Below are 23,619 nucleotides of genomic sequence, written 5' to 3' on the forward strand. Positions count from 1 at the left end.
GTTAACCACTCACAATCTATAATGTTAAAATTGTGACAAAAAAATTGTAGAACAATTTGTAATCATAGAACTATTCACTTAAATAAGTTACCATTAATGTAGCCTTATTTTTGGTTGAGGACTGTGATTGGATATTTGGATGAAATAGACGGACAAAATTCATACGTACATGCTCACCTTCCAAATTTTATTCTTTCTCTCGATTTTTTTGTTTTTAAATTTTGAAGCCATAATTACATTAATGTAATGTTGCCTAATTAAAATTGGGTTGATTGGATTCACTAGGATTTGTGTTGTACATCGTTCGTATTTTAGATACCCGTATGAGAAGACTATTAAAGTGACTAATTCCTAAAAATTAAGGGATGTTAAGGACAAAAAAATGGTTAGAATTATCATTTTTATAAGATACTTGATGTTAAGAAAATATCTTTTACAGGAAAGTTGGCTAGAAATTTCTCGTAAAAACACTAGCCCCTTTTGTCCTTAATGAAATTATTTTAATATTTCTTTATTCAAGATATTCTTCTCATTAATATTTGTTTCCTTTTTTACTTTCCAATTTTTGTTGTATGTCTGTCTCTAATGGACAAAATGAGAGTACAAAGAGAAGTCTGAACTCTGAAGTGCCTGAAAGGCCTGTGGCAATTATATCTAACCATGCACGTGTCCCATATTAATTCTTTACTTTTGTTAGACTAAAGGCATAGTTTAGGTAAAAAGAGAGTCAAAGACGCAACTCAGAAACTCAAAACGAACTTGGGAATCAAACATGACCAAAGCAATGACATCGTCCGGATTATGGAATGATCCAGAAACTCAAATGCGTTCCCAATACACTTTGTAGTCGAAGTCATACTTTACCTTTGTTTTTATATTTTGTTTTTATATTGAATGTGAATTTTAAAAATCTAATAATTAGATTATATATTTTTAATGTTTACAAAATTTTAAGAAGATCAAAAATTAATTGTTATGTCATCAAATAAATATTATAATTTCAAGTTTTTATAATTTAAAGTTGTATATAAAAAAAAAAATTAATTGATCAAATAGTAAATAATATCTGATTTGAGCGAAATTTGATATGCATGTTTAGAATATAAGGAACATGAAATTAAACAGTTAGATTTTCAAAATTTATAAAAAATAAAAAAAAATACATATGAAAAGTTTAAAGAATTTTTCTCTAAAAATTTTGTTATTATTTTTATTATTATTATTTTTTTACCAGCATACTTTAGCATTATTTACTTATGTGTTTTGCTTTATGGTTTTAATGTCAGTATATTTCCCTTTCAAAAAAAAAAAAAAACCACCGCCTATGACTATAAATCGACCAACCCCTTGACTATAAATTGACGCTCTCTTCCAAGTCTCTTTCCACTCACTCACACTTATTTTTGCATTTCTCTCATTTGCTTCAACACCTAGAGTTCTGTGACAATGGCGGGCGAGGTGGTTCTGTTGAATTTCTGGCCTAGTCTGTTTGGGTTGAGGGTCAGGATTGCTCTGGCTGAGAAGGGTATCAAGTATGAGTCCAAGGAAGAGGACTTGAGCAACAAGAGCCCTCTGCTTTTAGAGATGAACCCCATTATCAAGCAGATCCCAGTTCTCATCCACAACGGGAAGCCTGTGTGTGAGTCCCTCATCATTGTTCAGTACATAGACGAGGTCTGGAATGATAAGTCTCCATTGTTGCCCTCTGATCCTTACCAGAGAGCTCAAGCCAGGTTCTGGGCTGATTTTGTTGATAAGAAGGTACCTTTTGTACAATTTCTTTTCCTAGTATTTTTCTTTTTCTCGGTTTTCATTGGTGTCTGAGTCTCATACATTTGACCCTTTTTTTTTCTTTTAGTTTTTTAATGTTGAGTTAATACTTAATACTAGGTGAAATATTCTAGTTTATGTTTATGAGGTTGGATTCGCTAGATTTCTTTCAAAAAATGTTATGTTAGAATGTTTATAGATTCTATTATAATTTACTAATTGGTAGGTCATGTCAAGGCAGTATTCAATTAGACATGCAAGATGACTGTATAATATATTTGACCAAAGAACTTGAAAGAAATAAGAGCAGGGAGAAAAAGAAGGAAAGAAAATTTGATGGTTTATATTTGCTTTTCATTGACCATGTTCAATTTATGTAGTTGTTGGGTACCAAATTCAAACATTATTTCTTTCCACTCTTAGCATTAGTCATGTTCAAGGCCCATTCGTTTGTGCGTAAGTCACTAATTAAAATAAAGGCGATAAAGCACATTTTAGTTCCTATATTTTTAAGCTATTCTCGTTTTAATCCTTACATTTTATTTTTATTGTTTTTAGTCCCTATTCTAAAATATGCTACCCGTTTTGATTCATGCCGTTACATTAGAAACGGAAAAAACTGACGTTAGAAACGGTAAGAATAAACAATATTAAATTAATGTCTACATGCCCTAATTTAATAATAAAAAATGTTTTTTGACATTAAAAAATGCCACATCAACATTTAAATTAAAAAAATTAGGCCATATGGACATTAATTTAATATTTTATTATTCCTACTGTTTTAATGCCAAAAAATATTTTTTATTATTAAATTAGGCCACATAGACATTAATTTAATATTGTTTATTCCTACCATTTCTAACGTCAGTTTTTTCTGTTTCTGATGTAACGACAAGAACCAAAATGGAAAGCGTTTGTCAAAATAGGGACTAAAAATGGTAAAAATAAAATGTAGGGACTAAAATGGAAATAGTCTGAAAATGTAGGGACTAAAATGTGTTTTTTGTCAAAAATAAAAGTTAGTAGAGTTCTGTAGTCTCTCTCTATCATACAATCAAGAACATATTTTATGGGCCTTTCCCACTTGCTAAGTTCTAGAGAAACATTCAGTTTGCCCAGTAGACTTGATTTGAAATTCATTACTGTCATTGTTCATCCTAGTAATACAATGTGTGGAAAATTCAGGTTTATGTAGCTTCAAGGAAGGTATGGAGGCCAAAAAGAGAAGAGCAAGAGGAAGGCAAGAAGGAATTCCTTGAAACCTTAAAGACAATGGAGGGGGAGCTTGGTGACAAGCCTTACTTTGGGGGTGAAACATTTGGGTATGTGGACATTTCTCTTATCCCCTTCTACAGCTGGTTCCATGCCTACAAGGTCTTAGACAATATCAATATGGAGGCGGAGTGCCCCAAGATTATCGCGTGGGCTAAGAGGTGCATGCAGAAGGAGGCTGTGGCCAAGACTTTTCCTGACCCGAAGAAGGTTTATGAGTTTGTTGCTCAGACAAGGAAAAAGTATGTTTCGGCGTAGAGGAACGATTAGGCCTCAATCTGCTGGAAGTGCTAGCATATGATGGTTTTGGATGGTTATGTAATAGCGTTGTTTTTTTGTAATGTTTAAGTTTGGATTTGTTTCATTATTGTCCGTTTAGCATGCAAGACACTTTGACGTGTATGCTGAGCATTTCTAGAGGGCATGTATTGTACTGTTTTACTTGAAAGATACTATGATGTGTCTCTGCTGAGCCTTAGATCTAAAGGGCTTGTACTAAATCATAAATAAGAAAGACACTTTGTTGTGGGCTAAATTTTAGATCAAACTTTTTCAAACTCTACCATTTTGCCATCAAGTGTATACAAAAGTATCGGTACCAACAATCCGAGGAAACAAAACTTTCAACTTTTTACAATATTTTTTACACTCTTAACATAGAATGTTGTGATTGGGACAATTGCAAAAGTGGCATAAGTGATGGTTTCATGTGAAAGCGATATTTGTTCCAATAACAAATTGTTACCTTAGCAAGTTTTGAATAATATTGTGAAAAAAAAAAAAAATATTGTCTATGGTATATTATATGGTCATAAAAAATATAAAATAGAAAGCATTACCGTATGTAGTGAATAATCACAATATATATATATTAATACATTCATGTCACCCAAGTAATCATTAATAAGTGAATAATCAAATATGAGAATGAATCCGTCAAATTCACATGAAATATTTTGTTTTTTTCTTTCTATGGGCAAAAACTGAAAAACATATCTTCATTCCAATATCTTTCGGTGGAACAACTTTTCATGTAAAGTCAATTGAATAATTAAGGCACAAATCCATTCAATTTATCATAATAAAATAGAGTTTATAATACTGTTTTGAAGATTGGAGATCGGCAAGATCTATAGAAGAAACTACTTAGATTACTGCACATAAAACATTTTCACAATCTTATAGTTGTGAATTAAATTTTTTAAGATTAGTGCTCTTATGTTTTTTCCCCCCTGCTATTAATGCTTTACATATTTCTAATCCATGTAAAGGCCAATCACAAAATAATATTTGTTCACTTATGGCCACCTAATTGCATTTCATGGAGATCTATTAAGTAAACAATATGCTTCTATTTTTAAGAAGTAAACAATATGCTATTTCTTCAATTCGCATAGGGATTGTTGCAATACATGAAGCAAGTTGTGATTGTGTTTAGTTGAGATTGACAATTCAACATATTTAAGAATGATGAGAATTTTCATTAATCAAAGATAACTCCGCAATATTATACGAAGACAATTTAGTTTGTATCACTTATATTAGACATTCATTTCTAATAAAACGTTCCTATAAATGTTTCGTAAATCAATACCATAATTAAGACATTTGTTAACTTTTTTCACTATTTAATGGTTAACTTTTGATACAGGCATAGTTTTGAGGATTCTTACTAGCGTTGAGTTGGGTCTGATTGTAAGAAATGCAATGAGGTTTGTGTTGTTAGTGGTGGTTGATATGTTTGTAGATTGAGATTATTGATTTTTTTAGGCTATTAAATTTATGTGACATAAATAAATTAAAATAATAATATAGTATGATATGATTGGACCTATTGTATGACGGGTTTATGTGAATTTTACCTGCTACCTTAACAACCAACTTGGATAGAAAAGCTTGTAATATAGGAAAAAATAAATTTTTAATATGAGACAAAATAAAAATAACATTAAACTTAAAGGACAAAATTTAGTTACAAAATTCTTTGTAACATAAGGCTACGACCTTACTCAATATCATTCACATTACTACATATTTTAAAAATCTAACCGTTAAATTGCATATTCTTTACATTCTTAGTACACATATCAAATTTTATGCCAATTGGATATTATTTACTATATAATCTATAAGCTTACATTTTATGCATAATTTTAAACTACAGAAACTTACGACTTAAACAATTTATTGATGACATAGTTATTGATTTTTAATTTAATAGAAATTTTGCAAACATGGAGGATATAAGAAAAAAATGTAATCTAACGGTGAATTTGTCAACATTCACTTTCAATAAAAAAATATTGAATAAGGTTATAGCCTTAGGCTACAACCAATTTTGTTGTTGAACTTTGTCCAAACTTAAATTATGTGATGTATAATTTAGTCAAAAAGAAAATATTTTACTGAAAAAAAAAAATCAAAACTCTTTAGAAATGTAAAAGCAATTCAAATATATTATCACAAGGAAGAGGACTTGATGAATGACAACAAGAGCCATCTGCTTTTAGAGATGAATCCCATTCACAAGAAGATCCCAGTTCTTATCCACAATAGGAAACCAGTGTGTGTGTCTCTTGTCATTGTTTAGTACATAGATGAGGTTTGGAATGACAAGTCTCCATTGTTACCCTCTGATCCTTACCAAAGAGCTCAAGCCAGGTTTTGGGCTGATTTTGTTGATACAAAGGTACATTTTGTGCATTTTCTTTTCATTATATGTTATTATCCTAAAATTTATTTTTCTTAACTTCTTAGAATGATTACCAGTAAGAAAGTGAATTGATTAAGTAGAAGAAGAAAAAAATTTGACAAAGTAGAACCAAAAATAAATTTATTAAAAGAAATAAATAAAATGGTAAAAAGCATGATTTCAAATAGAATAGAATAAAGAAGTAGAATATATGCATAACTTTGGAAGGTTTTGTTACGCGGTGTCTCATAGAAGTAGAATAATGGGTTCAAATGAGAACTAATAAGAATTTATCACATCAACAGTTTATAAAAATGTTCTAAAATAGTTTACGATTGTAGTATTGCTCAAAATTAAAATCTAAATCATGCTTTCTCTGTGTGTGTGTGTGGTTGGGGGGAGGGGGGGGGGGAGTCATATTTGTAAATTGGCATATCTAAGACAAAATACATTTTATGTGTAATTGAGTCTTAGTTTCTAGTGTGTTCAAAAAGACTTTTAAATAGTTATATAAATGGTATTATTAAAGACACAAGAATACTCAAAAAATTGCTCAAAAAAAAACCTAAAATTGCAGATGTCAATACCTGTTCGATACCTATTGATCTATCAAGGTTTAATGAACCTCAATACCTAATGTACAGAGAGACAGAGAGATAGACACTTAATATGAGTTGCTTCGACTTTTTGTGCTCCTTAGGGTATTGTGCCAAGCTGCTTCTAGATGTGATGTTTCAGGTGTGGATTGAAGAACTCTACCAGAGCAACAACAATCACAGTTGTTGTGGTATTAGTCATGTACTAAGATCCGTGTAAAAGAGAAGTCTCTATAATAACAAATACAATTAGGTATTGGAGTTGATACTGGTATAGATCATATGTTCTACTGTACGTAGATACACTACAAGAAAAGAGTCTCGAAAGGCAATAGCAAGGGCATATGGCTCTTGAAGGTCATCGTATTTGCTCTTGTTGCTAAAAAAGATTTTGCGACCATGTCTTTGCAAATAGATAATTTACAAAAGCAATTTACTATCGTTACTAAACAAATCCGCCTTCACAAACATATTACCAAATGACGAGAAAGTCGACAACTTATTTTTAATGAGGAGGAGTTGTCGTCGTTAAAAACTATTTGTGATGACCTTTATACCCTCGCAATTAGTTATTTGTAAATTTCAAATTAACGACATACTTTTTAGAGACAAATAATGTTGTCGCGAAAATTTTTTTGTGAGGGCTTTTAACCCCTCGGAATTAGTTAGGAATAATAGTGACGACATTAAGCTGTCGCTTAAAATGTTTTTGCAAGGAATTAAGTGACATCGCTATTTTATAAATTGCGAGGGACTTTGTCATCACTATAAAATTATTTATGACCAAATTTTTATGTTATCGGTGATAATATTTTGTATAATTTTTGAAATATCTTATTATTTATTTATTTATAGTTATTTTATATCATTTTTTTTTTAAACTATCATGTTACAATAGTACAATAATTACTAAAAATTGATCAGTTGAAGGGTAAAAATTCATATAAGTTCAAACTTTAAAATATAGAATATACAAAGAAATCCTGAAATTAAACCTTTTTTAAACTTAAACAACTAGAATTATGAAAAGATCTATACTAGTTTTCCTCTTAGTTACCCTCCAAGCTGTTTTCAACCTGCCTCATGTTATTGATTGAGTTGTCCTCTTCATCTCTACTAGTACCAACCTTAAAAAAAAATAATAATAATAAAATAAAAAAAATAAAACATTAAACATAACTCATGCACTAGAATATTAGCTTTTATAAAAATAATAACAAATAATGGTTAAAGAGAGTGCAAGAGAAATAGAGAGAACTCATGACATGTATTTTATTTATACTCACCCCTTAATCTCCATCCATCCATCCATTTATCTACCATCTTTTTCCAAAACAGTGTAGGAATGAAGGAAGGACCATTCTTATAACGATCTTCTTTCTCTGTGTACTTCTTAAAAATAGGATTTTTAATGTGAAACATCCAATCAGAATAATAGCGTTTCACCAATTCTGCAAATGCTTTCTTCACTTCCTCATCTAGTTGCTTATGCTTAAAATGTTGAGCTCTATAGCAAGCATATAAAGTTTCAAGCTCAGATTTTGGGTATTTAGTAAAAGTCGTCCAAGCTCCATTCAGATTTTGGTGAAAAAGAATAGTAATCTCTCGAGTAGCTTTTGGTGTGATGATTTTGCCTTTACTTTTACCTTCCCTTGCCATGTCTGCATTTTTTTTTTTTTTTTAATAAGCCTTTGCCACGTCTACCTACTATTAGTTAGTATTAATATGATGAAAGTGAATAATATAAATATGTATTTCGAATACGATTGTGTTAAAGACATGATCCACTAGTAAAAGATGATACTTAAGTATAAGATGATACTAGACCTTATCCTCAATCCAAGAATACTTATTGCTACAATCAACACACAAATAATTGATTTTCATATCTTTATTTATTGAATGTTTAAATGCATACTCAAGAAAATTTTCAACCCCATTAATATATCCAGTAGAATGATGCATCCAAAATTTATCAACTGACATTTTATCTACTCCCTATAAAGCATCATATTATATAACTAACAACAATAATGGTTGCTAAAACATATATAATTATGCACTCTTAAAATTAACTAGCAAAGTTAACATCGGGTCTTGTAAAATAGAAATATCAAGGATTCACATATCTGGCCACAAAATAGAAATATCAACACAACCTAAAGCAAATCTCAAGCCAAACAATTGAGATTGGACAAATATGTTGTCAACATCGTCATCCTGATTAACTTTTTCAAGTAATCTAAGATTTTCAGCTCACTACAAGCCTTACACATTTAAAACTCACATCAGAGAACTCTACAAAATTTCTGTATTTAACATTCCTTATAGTGTTTCGAAAATTACCACAACATATATATTCAATAACGCTTTGTTTTGATGTAAAATATTTTCAAGAACATATTTTCATATTTTACCATGTTTGTTTTGCAGTAAAATAATTAGTCAAATGTAAAATATTTTCAGTCAAAGGAAAAATCAAAGGCAAAAATGGTAAAATATTTTACACTTAAAAAGTCGGTAAAACATTTTACAATTTCTTCTCCTCTCTCACACCCGACACTTTATCAGCTTCTGCTCTCTTAACTTTCTCAATTCTTCCTCTCTCCATCTCTCAACTCTCTCACTCACAAGTCACAAGGCCACAACCCTCTCATCTCCACCCATCTCATACCATTGCCCACCCACTAACCGACCCCGACCGCCATCATTAGCACTACCAACCTCATCATGTTTGCACAAATCCTTCTTCTCTTCTCTCTTGCACCACCTTGGATCTGACGACAATCTGAAGTTTTTGGTGACTACCTGATCTTGCCTCCGCTAGGCTTAGATTTTTAGATTATGTTCTTTCTTTCTTGGGTTTTCGATTTGAGTTCGTGAAGGTTTTTCTTGGTTGATGGTCGTTGTCTTTTGGCTGGTTTTTCTGATCTTTTTTTTTTTTTTTTTGGTTTTTTTCCGATCTGGATTTTTGGTTGATGGTGGTTGTCATTTGAGTGGTCAGTGGTGGTTTATTAGTTGGTGGCTGTTTTTTGAATGGTTGGTGGTGTTTTGATGGTTGTTTTTCCTTCCGATGTGGAGTTTTTTTTTGGGGGGGGAGTGGGGTCTGTGCACCAATTTCTCTTTGTTGAAGGTCTGTACACACTGCACAGGTTTGTGCACTAGTTTTTTTTTTTGAAGGTCTATGCACACTGCATAAGTCTGTGCACCAATTATTTTATTATTTTATTTTTTGTTGAAGGTCTGTGCACCAGTTGAGTTTTGAGAAGTACATGAAAAAAAAAAAAATTACAGTGAAGCATACAATTGAAAAATGATTTCCACTGAATTTTCATATTGACAATCAAACACAGTAAAATGAAGATATTTTACTGAAAATATTTTACATGTAAAATATTTTACCTCGAAACAAACAGAGCGTAAGATACAAAAGTTTGTGTTTGCCAGTATACGAGATAAAAAAAATAAATAAATAACTAATTATAAAACCATATATATCAGTATAGATATATTTGACTAATTATTTTATGGGTTTATTCTAAAATACAAAAAATTTAAAAAGTACCCATTTGTCATTTGGTTCAAAATTAAATTTATACAATGGAAAAATTATTCATAACCTCCAAAATCCAAATTGCTAGAATTGGAAATGATAGTTGATGAAGACAACAAAAAAGAACAAATACACGTGGCATACATTTACAAAAATCAAGCATGTTGTATAAGAGAAAATGACTGCAACTCACATTGCAGTGTGCACTGAGGCAGGACCTGAGATATGGAAGTAACTTCTTCAATTCCTTAACCATCCTACCGTTTGCACCTAATCCTTCTACAGCAACACCAAAGTTAGGGAGAAGTATTTTTCTTTTCTTAAAAAATTGTAAAAAGTGAACCAAAAAAGTAGTATGCATGTGTGTGAGAGATATACATCATCAACAAGCAATAAGTGTAAGAGATTTTAGGGTTGAACAAAGAGTGATAATTGAAAAAAAAAAAATATATATATATATATATACTCACTCCAGCTAGCCAAAATGATCCAAAACCTCACACAAAAATATTAAATGAAATTGCAGAATACGATAATGATAATGAGAGAAAGGAAAATACCTCATAAACTGACGGTAAGAGCATTCTCATCAACAATTGTAAAAATTTTAGCATTTACAATCTCAAAACACTACTTTACAATTTTAACACATCATTTTACAATATACCAAACATCAAACATTCTATTTTTTTTTTACAACTTCAATTAAATATTCTTTCTTTATTCTTTCTTTATGTTTTCTTTATTCTTTCTTTATGTTTTCAAATAACTACCATTAACTACCATGTTTTGTACACAGCAACAACCCTTAAAATAAAACCTCTACATATGCACGTCACTCAAAATTTTTCATTTGCCAAGTCTGCATTACTACATGGATAACATACACAAGATCTTCCCATTACATTTTTCTCTGAATAGAAATCACATAGCTTTCTATTCTGATACCAAGTGACAATAGAATATTACTAGTACCATAAAACAGAATTCAAATAGTTTAGATAACTATTTTAAGGAGAAGTTGGGCCTCATCAACGGTATAATTCAGACAGTGCTTTGAACTTGAAGCTGGTTGTATTATTGTGGGTCCATAAGTAGATAATGTACAGTCAACTGAAGTTCAATATAAAATTAGAACCAATAAGTGTGCATTTGGATACCGTTTATTTTGCCGAAAACTGAAAACAACAAAAAAAAATATATTATGGTTACTGTTTACATGAACAGTGCACCAGGCGTTGGTCAAAAAAGAAGCCAGACGCTGACGCTGGGCTCCAAAACGCGAACCAAACGGAGCTTAAAAAGAGTAAAATAATTACAACTAGAGTAAATATTAGTTCTCAACAACCAAGGACATGAATCCAGATGTCTAAAGGTACAATGCCCTGCTTCTCAATAGCCTTTTAAAATTTTCTATAAACATCATGTGTATAAGTATATATGCCACTGAATTCAAACATGATGTATGAAATTTCATACTAACATAATGTTCATATGTGGATGTTGAACCCATAATATATAAATAAATAAAGGGCAGTAACCTGGGCACAATACTTCCACTGACCCCATAATATATGATTACATTATTTGAAAAATGATTATTCTGCTTACTTAGAAGATATAGCTCTTGCTGAACCATTCAATTGAATTCTCGAAAGCTATCAAGAAAGTTATGGAGCATTGATGGGAACCATTTAGTTGTGCACAATAGCAAAGGAAAATAGTAAGTCTTAATTGTTCAAACAAATGTATTTGAACTTGAGGCATGAGGCAAAAGTACCAAAACATCATTTGAGAGACAAAACTACGGGCAGCACGGGTAAACAATTTTTGTAGTAATCATATATGTGCATCATGATACGATATATAATGTGAATACACTGAATAACTTCCACACAAGGTCAAGCAGTCAGTACACTTGTCCAATATAAAATCTTAATTGTTAAATACACACTCTTTCAACTTCAACATAAGCTCCATATACCTTAACTCAGACGTCTATTCTGAAAAGATGTTTGATAGAATTTTCATAAGCTCAATCAAGGAAACAAACCCAAATTGTAAATAATTACAACTAGAGTAAATATTAGTTCTCAACAACCAAGGAAATGAAAATGAATGGGAAATAAGGATCGCAACATATCCTATTATGGTTTATATGTTGAGCAAAGTTTAATTTCAAGTGTGTAGAGAAAAATGCAAATCTGTCTAAAATATGTTCAACATATAAAACTCTAAAGATGATACTAGAATTTTAAGGAGGAATTTCAGCAAACACAAACCTGTGCTTCACGTTCCATGCTGTTATCCTGAGGAGCGAAGCAAGATTGCTGGTATCGCTCTAGTGTTTTGGTTATACTGCAAAAAAAGAATTGAATACTAATAATTAAAAACATATGTTAGACAAGCATGAGTTTGCATATTTGAACCTAACCCAATAACAACTTGCATCAAGAGACAAGAACAATGAAATATTGGCCTCGATTACCACTGATAGTATCGCGGAAACAATTTTTTTCATAAAAAATCGAATGCCCTAATAGCTTAATCTTCTTTTAACTATGCTCATGAAACAAAATCTTGCGCAAAACAGCAGCGTCTAGGGTGCCGATGTTGTCCCGCGGAGGAGAGAGGTGCATCTGAGCGTTGGCGAGGTGGAGAACGAGGTGCTCGCACTGGTTGCGAATGTTGTCGCTTTGGAAGCCGAAGAAGAGGGCGAACCAGTCCAGGAGGTCCATGTGCGAGGCCCATTGGTTGTGTGGCGGCTCCCTGAGGTCGTCGACAGCTCAGAGGGCGGTGGTAATGACTCGGACCTCCGGGAATCTGAGCGATGGGTGCTCCGCGAGGAGGTTATGGATGGGGATTATGTTGTATGGGCCGGATTCTAATGGTGGTGCGGCTAGACTGGGCCGGGTTTGGCTCGGGTTGGGGCTCGGAGGTGGGCGTTGCCGGTGGTAGCTCATGGTGTTTGGGTTTTGTGTATATCGAGGTCGGTTTTTAGTTTAGAGACAAAAGAGAGAGGGAGATGGGCAGAACGTGCACAGCGAATCAAAAGACAGAAGCGGGGAAATGGAAAAGAGGAGTGGGTGCGTTTACGCGTTGGGGGTTTTGTTTTCGTTTTCGTTTTTGGTTTTTTTACTTGTTTTCTTTTATTTGTGTATTTTTAGACACGAAACAAAATCTTACAATTTACAAGTTATAATAATAACGTTATTATTATTATAAAATTTACAGGTTTTTATTTTTATTTTTTTTAGTTGAAAGTTAGATTTGTATGATCTCCAATCTCTAGCCAGAATTTTTTTTTTTTTTTTTTTTGGAGAAAAATCTCAAATCTTTTTTATCATTTTTATCAATTTCATTCCGATCCGGCCGAAATGGGCGGAAAATTTTGTACTAGTCACCTAACCGGTATGAATTACCCCCTTGTTCCACCTCGGATTAAATTTTGGTGGCTTTTGGTCTGTTTCGGACATTTCAGCATGTTTCGGTAAATTATGATTGGTGTAGCAATTTCGGCTGGTACTGATATAATCAATATATTTTACCTTTTCAAGTTGAAAAATGACTAACAAACCTAGTAGAGTAGGTCGCCACCTCGTTCTAGTTTCCTGAAGAACAATCATAGCTCATCGCAGACAACGCAAAATCATAGATCAGTCTTCTTCTTCTTCTTCTCTATTTCCTCTTTACTCTTTTGTTCTTCGTTTTTGAGTCTTCTGACTTTTCATCTCCTGCTCTTTAGTTTCTTTGCTTTGTTTCTCTTTTATCTTTCTTTTTAGTTTTGTGAGCTTAGTCAGTAGTCATGTGACAAAGCATAGGAAAGTAGCTAAGAGAGTTTGAACTTTGAAACTCTCTAACTTTTTTATTAAGTCTGACCCCTCCCCCAAACGTAAATGTACTATCTTTCTTTCTTTTTTAAAAATTTTTTAACTTGTGGCTTTTTTTTTTTTTTTTTTCATTATCTACGTACATACTATATTACTGTTTTAAACTTTTAATAGTCTTAAAAGTGATAGTTGTTATTAACTTATTATTATAATTATAATTTAGGTAGATATTTAGAAGTAATATCGATATACTAACTGAAACATACACTTATTATTTTAATATTTTCAATAAATTATATAAGAAATATATGTGATGGGGAAGTAGAAAATTAGTCCAACTCCAGTTTGTCCAAAGGTATCGTCCAGAGCCAATAGAGCAAGTTGGACCAAGAATCACCCCAGAAGAAGAAAAAATGTTCATGGACGATAATATTACTCTTGATCAATGAAGTCTCCCATGGACGATAAACTCGTCCATGAAGGTCATCCATGGACGATCATCAGATGTCCAGGGATGACCAAATCATCATACACTAGACGAACGAATACGCAACACTTAGAAAACTTTCGACTCTTTGTAGCGGTTACTAAACCGTAGCTATCGCCATGAATCGCTCAAATGAGTTAACTTCCGTTAGCAGTTACAACTTTAGTAGTCATTGAGGAAGTTAACTCCGGACTCATTGGCTTCCACAAATCTTGGGGAGGTTATTGGACAAATAACCATCCCCAGGATCTCTATATAAATGACCAGTCTGAACCCAAGAGAGGTAAGAACATTTTGAGACTTGACTCCCAAAAAGTTGGAATTTCATTCCTGTGAGACTAACTTTGCCATCGGAGGGGTTTGGCCGGTCTTCTCCGATCCCCTTTTTGACAGCGTGTTTGCTTTTTGTGGGCCTTCCACCGTTCAATAGCCCATCGAAGCCAGAGCATCCACCTTACTGATTCTAAACGGTATCAGTTAGCACCGTCTGTAGGAAGAGAGATTGTTTTGCAGTTTTCTTTTCTGCGACAAAAGGTTAGGATGGTCAGGACCAGATCGAGGGCTACTAGCCCAGGTCATCAGGGAAGCACAGGCGCCTTAAGCGATCCCCAACACGATCGCCAATCTGCACCAGTCATGCAGACATCGTCTATCCAACATGTGCAATATATGGCGGCTGCAATGGCGAAGTTGACTCGCCAAAACCAAGAGTTAAGAATGGAGATCAATCAGAGAAGACAGACACGTGAGGAACGTGAAGGAGGAGGACAAACACAGGGTCATGGTGATAGAGAAAATACTAAAATTGGAAGTCAGTTAAGAGGCACTACTTCACGGACGGTACCACACTTGAAAGAAGAGATGGACCAAATGAAGAAAGTCATTGAGGAAATGAAAGAGAACATGAGGAGGATGAATCCTATAGAAGATTTGGTCCACAGAACTGACTCTCCCTTTATGGCTTCCATCAACGGTCATCCTCTATCATCAAAGTTCAAGCTGCCTTCTCTGGATTCGTATGATGGAACGTGTGACCCATTTGATCACATTGCTACCTTCAAGACGACAATGCACCTTCAAGGGGTCCCTGATGAAATCATGTGTAGAGCCTTCCCTACCACCCTTAAAGGTCCGACACGAGTTTGGTTCAACAAAATACCCCCAAGTTCTGTAGGTTCTTTCGAAGAGTTGAGCAAATTGTTTGTTAACAATTTCATTGGGGGACAGAGACACAAGCGTTCTTCGTCCAGCTTGTTGACCATAGAGCAAGGGGAGAATGAGAGCCCGCGGTCATTCATCACTCGCTTCAACAGAGAAGCCCTTAGTGTGAACGAGGTAGACAACAAGCTTCTATCGACGGCCTTCCATAATGGGATTAATTCTGATCTATTTATCCATAAGTTATATGAGAAGGAGCCTTAAACCATGGCTGAGCTCGTCCATTCGGCTCAAAAATTTATGAATGCAGAAGATGCGATCATAGCCAAGAAGAAGGAAAGAGCTGAAAGGATGGAAGCGCACCCAGCACGCCACTCAGAACAAGGCCCTCGTCCAAAAAAGGGACAGACGGAAGATAAGAAGGAATGAGATAATAGGAAGACGAGTCTTTTGGGAAGAAGCCAGAACTACATGCCCCTGAACGCTCCACTTGATCAGGTGCTCATGCAAATCAAAGATGACCCTTCTTTAAAATGGCCAGAGAAGATGAAAGGAGATCCCAATAAGCGCAATAAGAGTAAATATTGTCGCTTCCATAGGGACCATGGGCATGACACAGATGAATGTTATAACCTGAAGCAACAAATTGAGAATCTTATTAGATAAGGAAAGCTGAGGCACTTCGTTGGAAAGGATCATAAAAATGGAGGAATCGTCCCGTCCCCCACTAGGAGAGATAAGGATTATCATTGGAGGAAACTCGACGAGGCAATCTTCTAAGTCTAAGAAGACGTATCTCAAAGTGGCGCAAAACGTCCAACTCTCTGGTCGATCACCAAGGACGAGATCAATGGACGAGCCGACCATTTCCTTCATCGACGAAGATGCTGAGAGGATCCATCACTCGCATGACGATGCAATTGTCATTACTCTGCTTATTGCAGATTATACAACCAGGAGAGTGTTAGTTGACAATGGAAGCTCAGCAGATATATTGTACTACTCTGCCTTCCAATAGATGAGGCTTGGGCGGGATCAACTTCGTCCAGTATGCTCACCATTGATAGGGTTCGGAGGAATAAATTGTAGCCCATAGGCACCATTACATTACCAGTAGTGGTAGGGTCATACTCGCAGCAGATAACTAGGGAAGTCAATTTCCTCGTGGTGGATTGTTCGTCATCATACAATGCCATTATTGGAAGACCAACTTTGAACAATTGGAAGGTGATAACATCTACCTACCATCTATCAGTCAAATTCCCTACAGAGTATGGGATAGGGCAAGGACAAGGAGATCAGTTGGTAGCTAGAGAATGCTATTTAGCCATGATGGCTTTGGATGAGCAGGTGCAAACAATGAGTATTAAGGAAAGAAGGGTTGTTGCAAAGCCTACAGAAGTACTGGAAAATGTTCTTTTGCAAGAAGATGATCCCAAGAAATTCACCAGAATTGGAACAGGTATGAAGGAGAAGGCAAGAAAAGACCTCATCCAATTCCTGAGAAAGAGTATCGATGTTTTTACATGGAGTCATGACGATATGCCGGGAATCGATCCAAGTATAATCACTCATCGATTGAATGTGTACCCCTTTTCTAAGCCTGTTCGTCAAAAGAAGAGGGTGTTCGCTCCTGAGCAGGATAAGGCAATCAAGGAAGAGGTTCAAAAACTGACCAAACCACAGTTTATTAAGGAAGTCTATTACCCGGATTGGTTAGCCAATGTGGTGATGGTGAAGAAAGCAAATGGCAAATGGAGAATGTGCGTAGATTTCACTGATTTAAACAAGGCTTGCCCCAAAAATAGTTATCCTTTGCCATACATTGATCAATTGGTGGACTCTACGGCTGGCCATCAGTTGTTGAGCTTCATGGACGCCTTCTCAGGATATAATTAGATAAAGATGGACGAAGTTGATCAAGAAAAGGCCTCCTTCATTACCAGCCAAGGTTTGTTTTGCTATAAGGTGATGCCCTTTGGTTTAAAGAACACAGAGGCAACTTATCAAAGGTTGGTTAATCACATGTTTCGTCCACAGATAGAATGGAATGTATGTCGACGACATGCTTGTGAAGAGCATAGATGAGGGAAGCCATTTGGCTGATTTACAGGAAACCTTTGAAACACTTAGGCGATATAGGATGAAATTGAACCCAAGTAAGTGTGCATTCGGAGTATCGTTGGGAAAGTTTCTGGGGTTCATGGTTTCGCAAAGAGGAATCAAAGCGAATCCAAATAAGATCCAAGCCATATTGGACATGGAACCACCGAAGAATATCAAAGAAGTCCAATCCTTCACTGGGCGAGTTGCTGCTTTGAACAGGTTTGTTTCGAAAGCCACAGACAAATGTTTACCTTTCTTCAAAGTCCTCAGGAAGGCATTCGAATGGACGGACGAATGTCAAAAAGCCTTCCAAGACCTGAAGGGCTATCTCACTACAGCTCCATTATTAAGTCCGTCCGTGCAAGGAGAGGAACTGTATCTGTATCTGTACTTAGCAATGTCTCCACATGCCGTAAGTTCAACTCTAATCAGGGAGGAAGGAAAAATACAAAAACCCGTGTACTACACTAGCTGAGCACTCAGAGGAGCAGAGGGAAGGTACCCACTGATAGAGAAGTTAGCTTTTGCACTAATAACAGCTTCTAGAAAGTTAAGACATTACTTCCAAGTTTATGTCATCAATGTCATGATGGACCATCCGCTCATGAAGGCAATGAACAAGCTGGAAGCTGCAGGATGGCTAATTCAATGAGCAGTAGAACTTAGTGAATTCGACATTCGGTACCAACCGAGAAATGCAATAAAAGTCCAAGCCTTAGCAAATTTCGTTGCAGAGTTCACTTCGAGTTACGAGGATTTTGGTGAAAGAGAGTACAATAAAAAATGGGTCGTCCATGTAGATAAATCGTCTATATTGCATGCTGGAGGAATATGAGTTGTTTTGCAGTCACCAGAAGGAGTCAAATTAAAGTACAAGGCTCATTTGCAATACCAATCTACTAATAATGAAGTGGAGTATGAAACCCTTTTAAAGGGGCTGGAGTTGGCTAAGTCTGTAGAAGCAGACTCAATACTTGTCTTGGGAGACTCTCAGTTGGTCATAGGCCAAGTAAATGGGATATGTGAAGCCAAGGAAGACAGAATGAAGAAATATTTAAAGAAGGTAGTGCGCCTTGTGAAGAAATTCAAAGAAACTGATTTCATTCAAATCCTAAGGGAAGAGAATGTGGAAGCAGATATTCTAGCAAAGGAAGCGTCTGGAATGAAGCAATGGACGAGTTGGATGCAATACAATACATGCCTAGTATAGACTTTCCAGAGATGCTGCAGATAGAGGGTGATGAAAATTGGATGACCCCAATAGTGTCATACTTGAAGGACAGAAGGCTTCCAAAAGAGAAGGACAAAACTAGGATGCTTAGGGCCAAATCAGCCAAGTACATACTTATGGAGGAAGTGTTATACAAAAGTGGTTTTTCCTAGCCTCTCCTAAGGTGTTTGGCTCCAGACGAGGCAAACTACATGTTGAGGGAGGTTCATGAAGGAGCATGTGGTAACCATTCGGGAGCCGGATCACTCATCCATAAAGTTATCCATAGCGCATGAAAAATATATGAAGATAATGTAATCTATTGGTAGATTTGTCAAAATTCACATCGAATTAAGAAATATAGGGTTGAGTTCGAGTTACACTTGACGTAACTCTAAAAAATGTTACACTATCTAATAACTTATTATTGAATTCATATTTTGAAAATCCAACCGTTGGATTACATGTTCTATATGGTTTTTATATGCATGCCAATTTTCATGCCAATTTGATGAAATTTACCATTTTATCTATAAATTCATATTTTATGCATTATTTTAAACTACTAAAACTTAAATCTAGACAATTGTTTGGTGACATGGCTATTAATATTTGATCACCTTGAAATTTTATAAGCATAAAAAATACATGAAGATAATGTAATCTAACGGTAGATTTGTCAAAATTCACATCGAATTAAGAAATATTGAGTTGGATTCAAGTTACACATGATGTAACTCTAAAAAATGTTACATCACCCAATAACTTATTATTGAATTCATATTTTTTAAAATCCAACCGTTGAATTACATATTCCATATGGTCTTAACATGCATGCCAATTTTCATGCCAATCGGATGTAGTTTACCATTTGATCTATAAACTCATCTTTTATGCATTATTTTAGTGGGAAGAAATTTTTATTCACTTTTGAGAGAGAGAGAGAGAGAGAGAGAGAGAGAGAGAGAGAGAGAGAGAGAGAGAGAGTACAAAAGGCTAAAATTCATGAAATTTAGGCTACTATTTTGAAGTTGAAAGTGCTATCATTTTTTTATAGGTACAATTGTTTAAAAAATAAGGACAGACCTTTCTTATATATGATGTATATAAAAGGATTTTTTTTTTTTTAAACTGTAAACAAAAGGTTCATCTAAAGAATACAAAGTGCTATATGTTTATATGTTTCTTTTTATTTTTCTTTGAATTTTAGAATAACTTTTAACTCCAAAATAAATTAATATTTTAATGATTTTTTGCGAAGGTCAATCGTGGCCCTCACAAATTGTAGAGATATTGAGCCCAGAACTTCTTTATCTGTACTATGGCTCAATCCAAGGATGAGGGTGTGTCCAAGAATGAGATATTTTTGTCAGAAACGACTGCGATAGTAAGTAGAGAGATAAGTCTTGGTCATAACAATTCAAGGGGTGGGCCGAGAATAAGCACATCCTCGGCTAACCAATGCTAAGGTCTGGAGGGGTTATCAATCGTCCCGAGTAATGTTCCAGGAAGTTCTGTTTGTGTAGATATGTATTGCAGTGTGATCAGACTGGGAGAAGTCCTAAAACTATCTTAGGAGAAAGTTGCTGCCTCTGCATTAAATACACTCCAGCTAACTCTCTGGCCACATTAATGTGGAGGTGATGCCTGAACAATGGATTTCAGTCTTACAGCTACTACATAAAGACTTACGGGGAGTGTTGATGGGACAAGTATCAACACCAACTGTTTGGCATGCACGTGGAAGGTGGAGATGAAAAGAAAAGACTGTATAAAAGAAGAAAGAGACAATGAGACTGGAGATCGAAAAAGATAGAGAAAATTGCTATAGCTTCTAGAACTGACTTTGTAATCAAACCTGAAAGAAATACATAAGAACAGATCTCCTCGGACTTTGCCAAGGAAGATTTTCTTCATTATAAGCTTGTTCATTTACATCTTCTAGTCCTTTAAACCTATTTTCTAGTTAGTCTAATTCATTAAAACCCAGTTTTCCAACCAATTCTCTACAAATTCATTGTTTTGGGTTTTTTGGGCCTAAGTCCGTTCATACCTTGAGCTGGGATTTCAAATTTGGTTCTTACACAAATAATTTAGTGTAAGTAAGGGCATATTTTTAACCCACGCAAAAAATAAACTTTTTGCAAGGGATTCTTATTGCCCCTCGGAAATAATTTTGTGAGAACATTTTCCTCCAAAAATTTTGACATTTTAATGATTATTTGTGAAGGTCGATCCTAGCCCTCGCAAATAATTTAGTATTAGTGACAACTTTTTTTAACCATCACAAATAATACACTTTTTGTGAGAGATTTTTAATTGTCCCTTGCAAATAATATAGAGGGAAAATTTCCCTCCAAAATATTAATATTTGTGACAGTTTTAACACATAATTGCGACAACTTTTCTTATTGGTCACAAATATTTCACATTTTACCAAGTATTTGCGAGGACTATATTTTGCCATCACAAATAAGATTTTTTGAGAGGGTTTTTTGGATCCATAAAAAATTCTTAGTCGCTAATAATTATTTTTCTTAATGAAATTATTTTAATCTTTTTTATTCCAGATTTTCTTCTCATTAATATTTGTTTCTTTTCTTACTTCTTTCCAATTTTTGTTGTTTGTTTGTCTCTAATGGACAAAATGAGAGTACAAAGAGAAGCCTGAAGTGCCTGAAAGGCCTGTGGCAGTTATAGCTAACCATGCACGTGTCACATATTAATTCTTTACTTTTGTTAGACTAAAGGCATAGGGTTGAGCTGGGTATGGTACCACCTTGACCCGAAAAAAAAAAATTATATATAATAATTAAAAAAATTTTATTTGTCTACCATTCAAAAAAATTTTAGGGAATACCTACAGTTTTTTTTATACCAATAAAATTAAATTTTGCTCCATAATTTGTTTTATATTCAGTGGATAAATGATTGCTTGGTTGTGTATATTGAAAGAGATGTAGCTTATAGCATTGATAATGAGACTATTATGCAACGATTTCAACATTATGAAAACTCGTAAAAGACAATTATAAACTTTATGTATTTGAGTGTTTTTTTTTTGTTGTTATTTTCAATATATGAATTTCTCTTTCTATTACATTATATAATTTATACTTTTTAAGGAATACCTTGAAAAAAAATTCCTAGAACTGCTACTGAATATTGCGAAAGGATCCAAAAGTATTAGAAATGTTAGTACAATAGACTTGACTTGGAAAAGCATGTCATTAAATAAAAATAATTACCTTATCAAAATATATATATATATATAATAATTGTGGGAGGGTTTCTTGTCTCAGCCCCCAATTAGCAGGTATTGTCCGCTTTGACTATGCCTCACAGTTTTGCTCATTCCCACATCGAGTAGAGATGCCTCCCACATGTGCCTTATAAGCTTGAGCCCAAGACACATGTATACCACTACTACACATGTGCATAGAGCAAGTTAAGAACTGCTACCTCATGCTGTCGGTCAGTGGGGAGGCGTGCCCTGTTCGGGGTAACAAAGTCGTGCAGGTCCATCGGCCCCAAAGTAGATAATACCTTTTGTGGGGCTAGAGAATTTATGGTCTCGGCTCACTTTCCATTAGGGCTCAAGGCCCACGCCGAGGAGAGTAGTTGTCGAGGACAAGTAGCGAAAGTCCAAATGGCCTAAAGATGCAGCCAAGAATGACCCTATCCTCAGCATCCCGAGGCCTAAAAGGGAAGAACGACACGTCATCAAAGGCAGCCTCCAAAGTGCTCCCAGAAGAAAAGGTGAATGGAATGAGACTCGCATGGGAGTACAGTGTGGGAGTGGTTCAAGGAGAAGACGTCACATCCACATTGAATGTGCCAACAAACATCCTAACCACATTGATGGGAAAAGACCCCTGAATAGTGTGGCTTCGGTTATTACAACTAACAGAAAGTGGGGGGAGGCGACTGATGGGACAGGCACTCGAGTAGTTACCTACCTGATAAACAGATGGAAGGTCAGGATCAACTAAGAAGGGCTATATAATGTAAGAATTCATGCGCTGGAAAAAAAAGAAAGAAAGATGGGAACAAAAAAAAAGGAAGAATAAGAATATGGAGCTCAAGGGAGGAGGGCCAAGAACTAGAGCCTCCCAGGCCGTACCGAGGAGAAAACCTTCTTGCGCAAGCGCGGTTCACCCTTGTGCAATTACCATGAACACCATGACTAACCACTGTTCGGTGACCAAGGCCTAGCCTTTTAGCCCACTCTCTACAAATTTATTGTTTGGGCCTTTAACATTCGAACCCAATAAACCAATTTGGGGTCGCTACAAATTGAGTCCTTACACCTTTGATGGGCACTGCCCTCAAAAGCGCCTTTTAATATGGGAGGGTTTCTTGTCTCAGCCCCCAATTAGCAGGTATTGCTTGCTTTGGTTATGCCTTACAGTTTTGCTCAATCCCACATCGAGGAGAGACACCTCCCACATGTGCCTTATAAGCTTGAGCCCATGACACATGTGTACTACTACTACACATGTGTAGTGGGTAACAAAGCCGTATGGGTCCATCGGCCCCAAAGCTGACAATACCTTTGATGGGCACTGCCCTCAAAAGTGCCTTTTAATGTGAGAGAGTTTCTTGTCTTAGCCCCCAATTAGCAGATATTGTCTGCTTTGGCTATGCCTCACGGTTTTACGCCTTTTAATATGGGAGGGTTTCTTGTCTTAGCCCCCAATTAGCAGATATTGTCTACTTTGGCTATGCCTCACGGTTTTGCTCAATCTCACATCAAGGAGAGACGCCTCCCACATGTGCCTTATAAGCTTGAGCCCAAGACACATGTGTACCACTACCACACATATGCGTAGAGTAAGCTAAGAACTGCCACCTTATGCTGTCGGTCAGTGGGGAAGCGTGCCCTGTTCGGGGTAACAAAGCCGTGCGGGTCCATTGACCCCAAAGTGGACAATACCTTTGA

General features: G+C 35.2%; 1 protein-coding gene and 1 long non-coding RNA gene across 3 annotated transcripts; one reads left to right on the plus strand and one right to left on the minus strand.

The window, feature by feature from the left end:
- The first annotated feature begins 1,358 nt into the window (after positions 1–1,358).
- On the plus strand, positions 1,359–3,580 carry LOC115983221 (glutathione S-transferase U19-like). The gene is made up of 2 exons (XM_031105862.1): positions 1,359–1,761; positions 2,959–3,580. Exons 1-2 carry the CDS (start codon positions 1,447–1,449, stop codon positions 3,301–3,303), a joined length of 660 nt encoding a protein of 219 aa, XP_030961722.1. The 5' UTR covers positions 1,359–1,446; the 3' UTR covers positions 3,304–3,580.
- A 3,833-nt stretch (positions 3,581–7,413) lies between these two features.
- On the minus strand, positions 7,414–12,948 carry LOC115983225. Of its 2 annotated transcripts, XR_004089917.1 has the most exons (4): positions 12,375–12,948; positions 12,169–12,244; positions 10,080–10,165; positions 7,414–7,460 (listed from the first exon to the last, which is right to left on the minus strand). It is a non-coding gene; the product is annotated as an uncharacterized LOC115983225 (long non-coding RNA). The 2 variants fall into 2 exon arrangements; XR_004089916.1 differs by lacking the exon at positions 7,414–7,460 and having other exon boundaries at positions 9,943–10,165.
- Positions 12,949–23,619: the final 10,671 nt, after the last annotated feature.

This window comes from Quercus lobata, chromosome 4, assembly GCF_001633185.2.
Source record: "Quercus lobata isolate SW786 chromosome 4, ValleyOak3.0 Primary Assembly, whole genome shotgun sequence".
NCBI classification, from domain to species: Eukaryota; Viridiplantae; Streptophyta; class Magnoliopsida; order Fagales; family Fagaceae; genus Quercus; species Quercus lobata.

What these genes read in the sequence shown, in the direction of transcription:
- LOC115983221 (XM_031105862.1), top strand. Translation starts at nt 1,447, where the DNA reads ATGGCGGGCGAGGTGGTTCTGTTGAATTTCTGGCCTAGTCTGTTTGGG. An exon ending in CTGATTTTGTTGATAAGAAG is followed by an intron (nt 1,762 to 2,958) that starts GTACCTTTTGTA and finishes TGGAAAATTCAG; the next exon opens with GTTTATGTAGCTTCAAGGAA.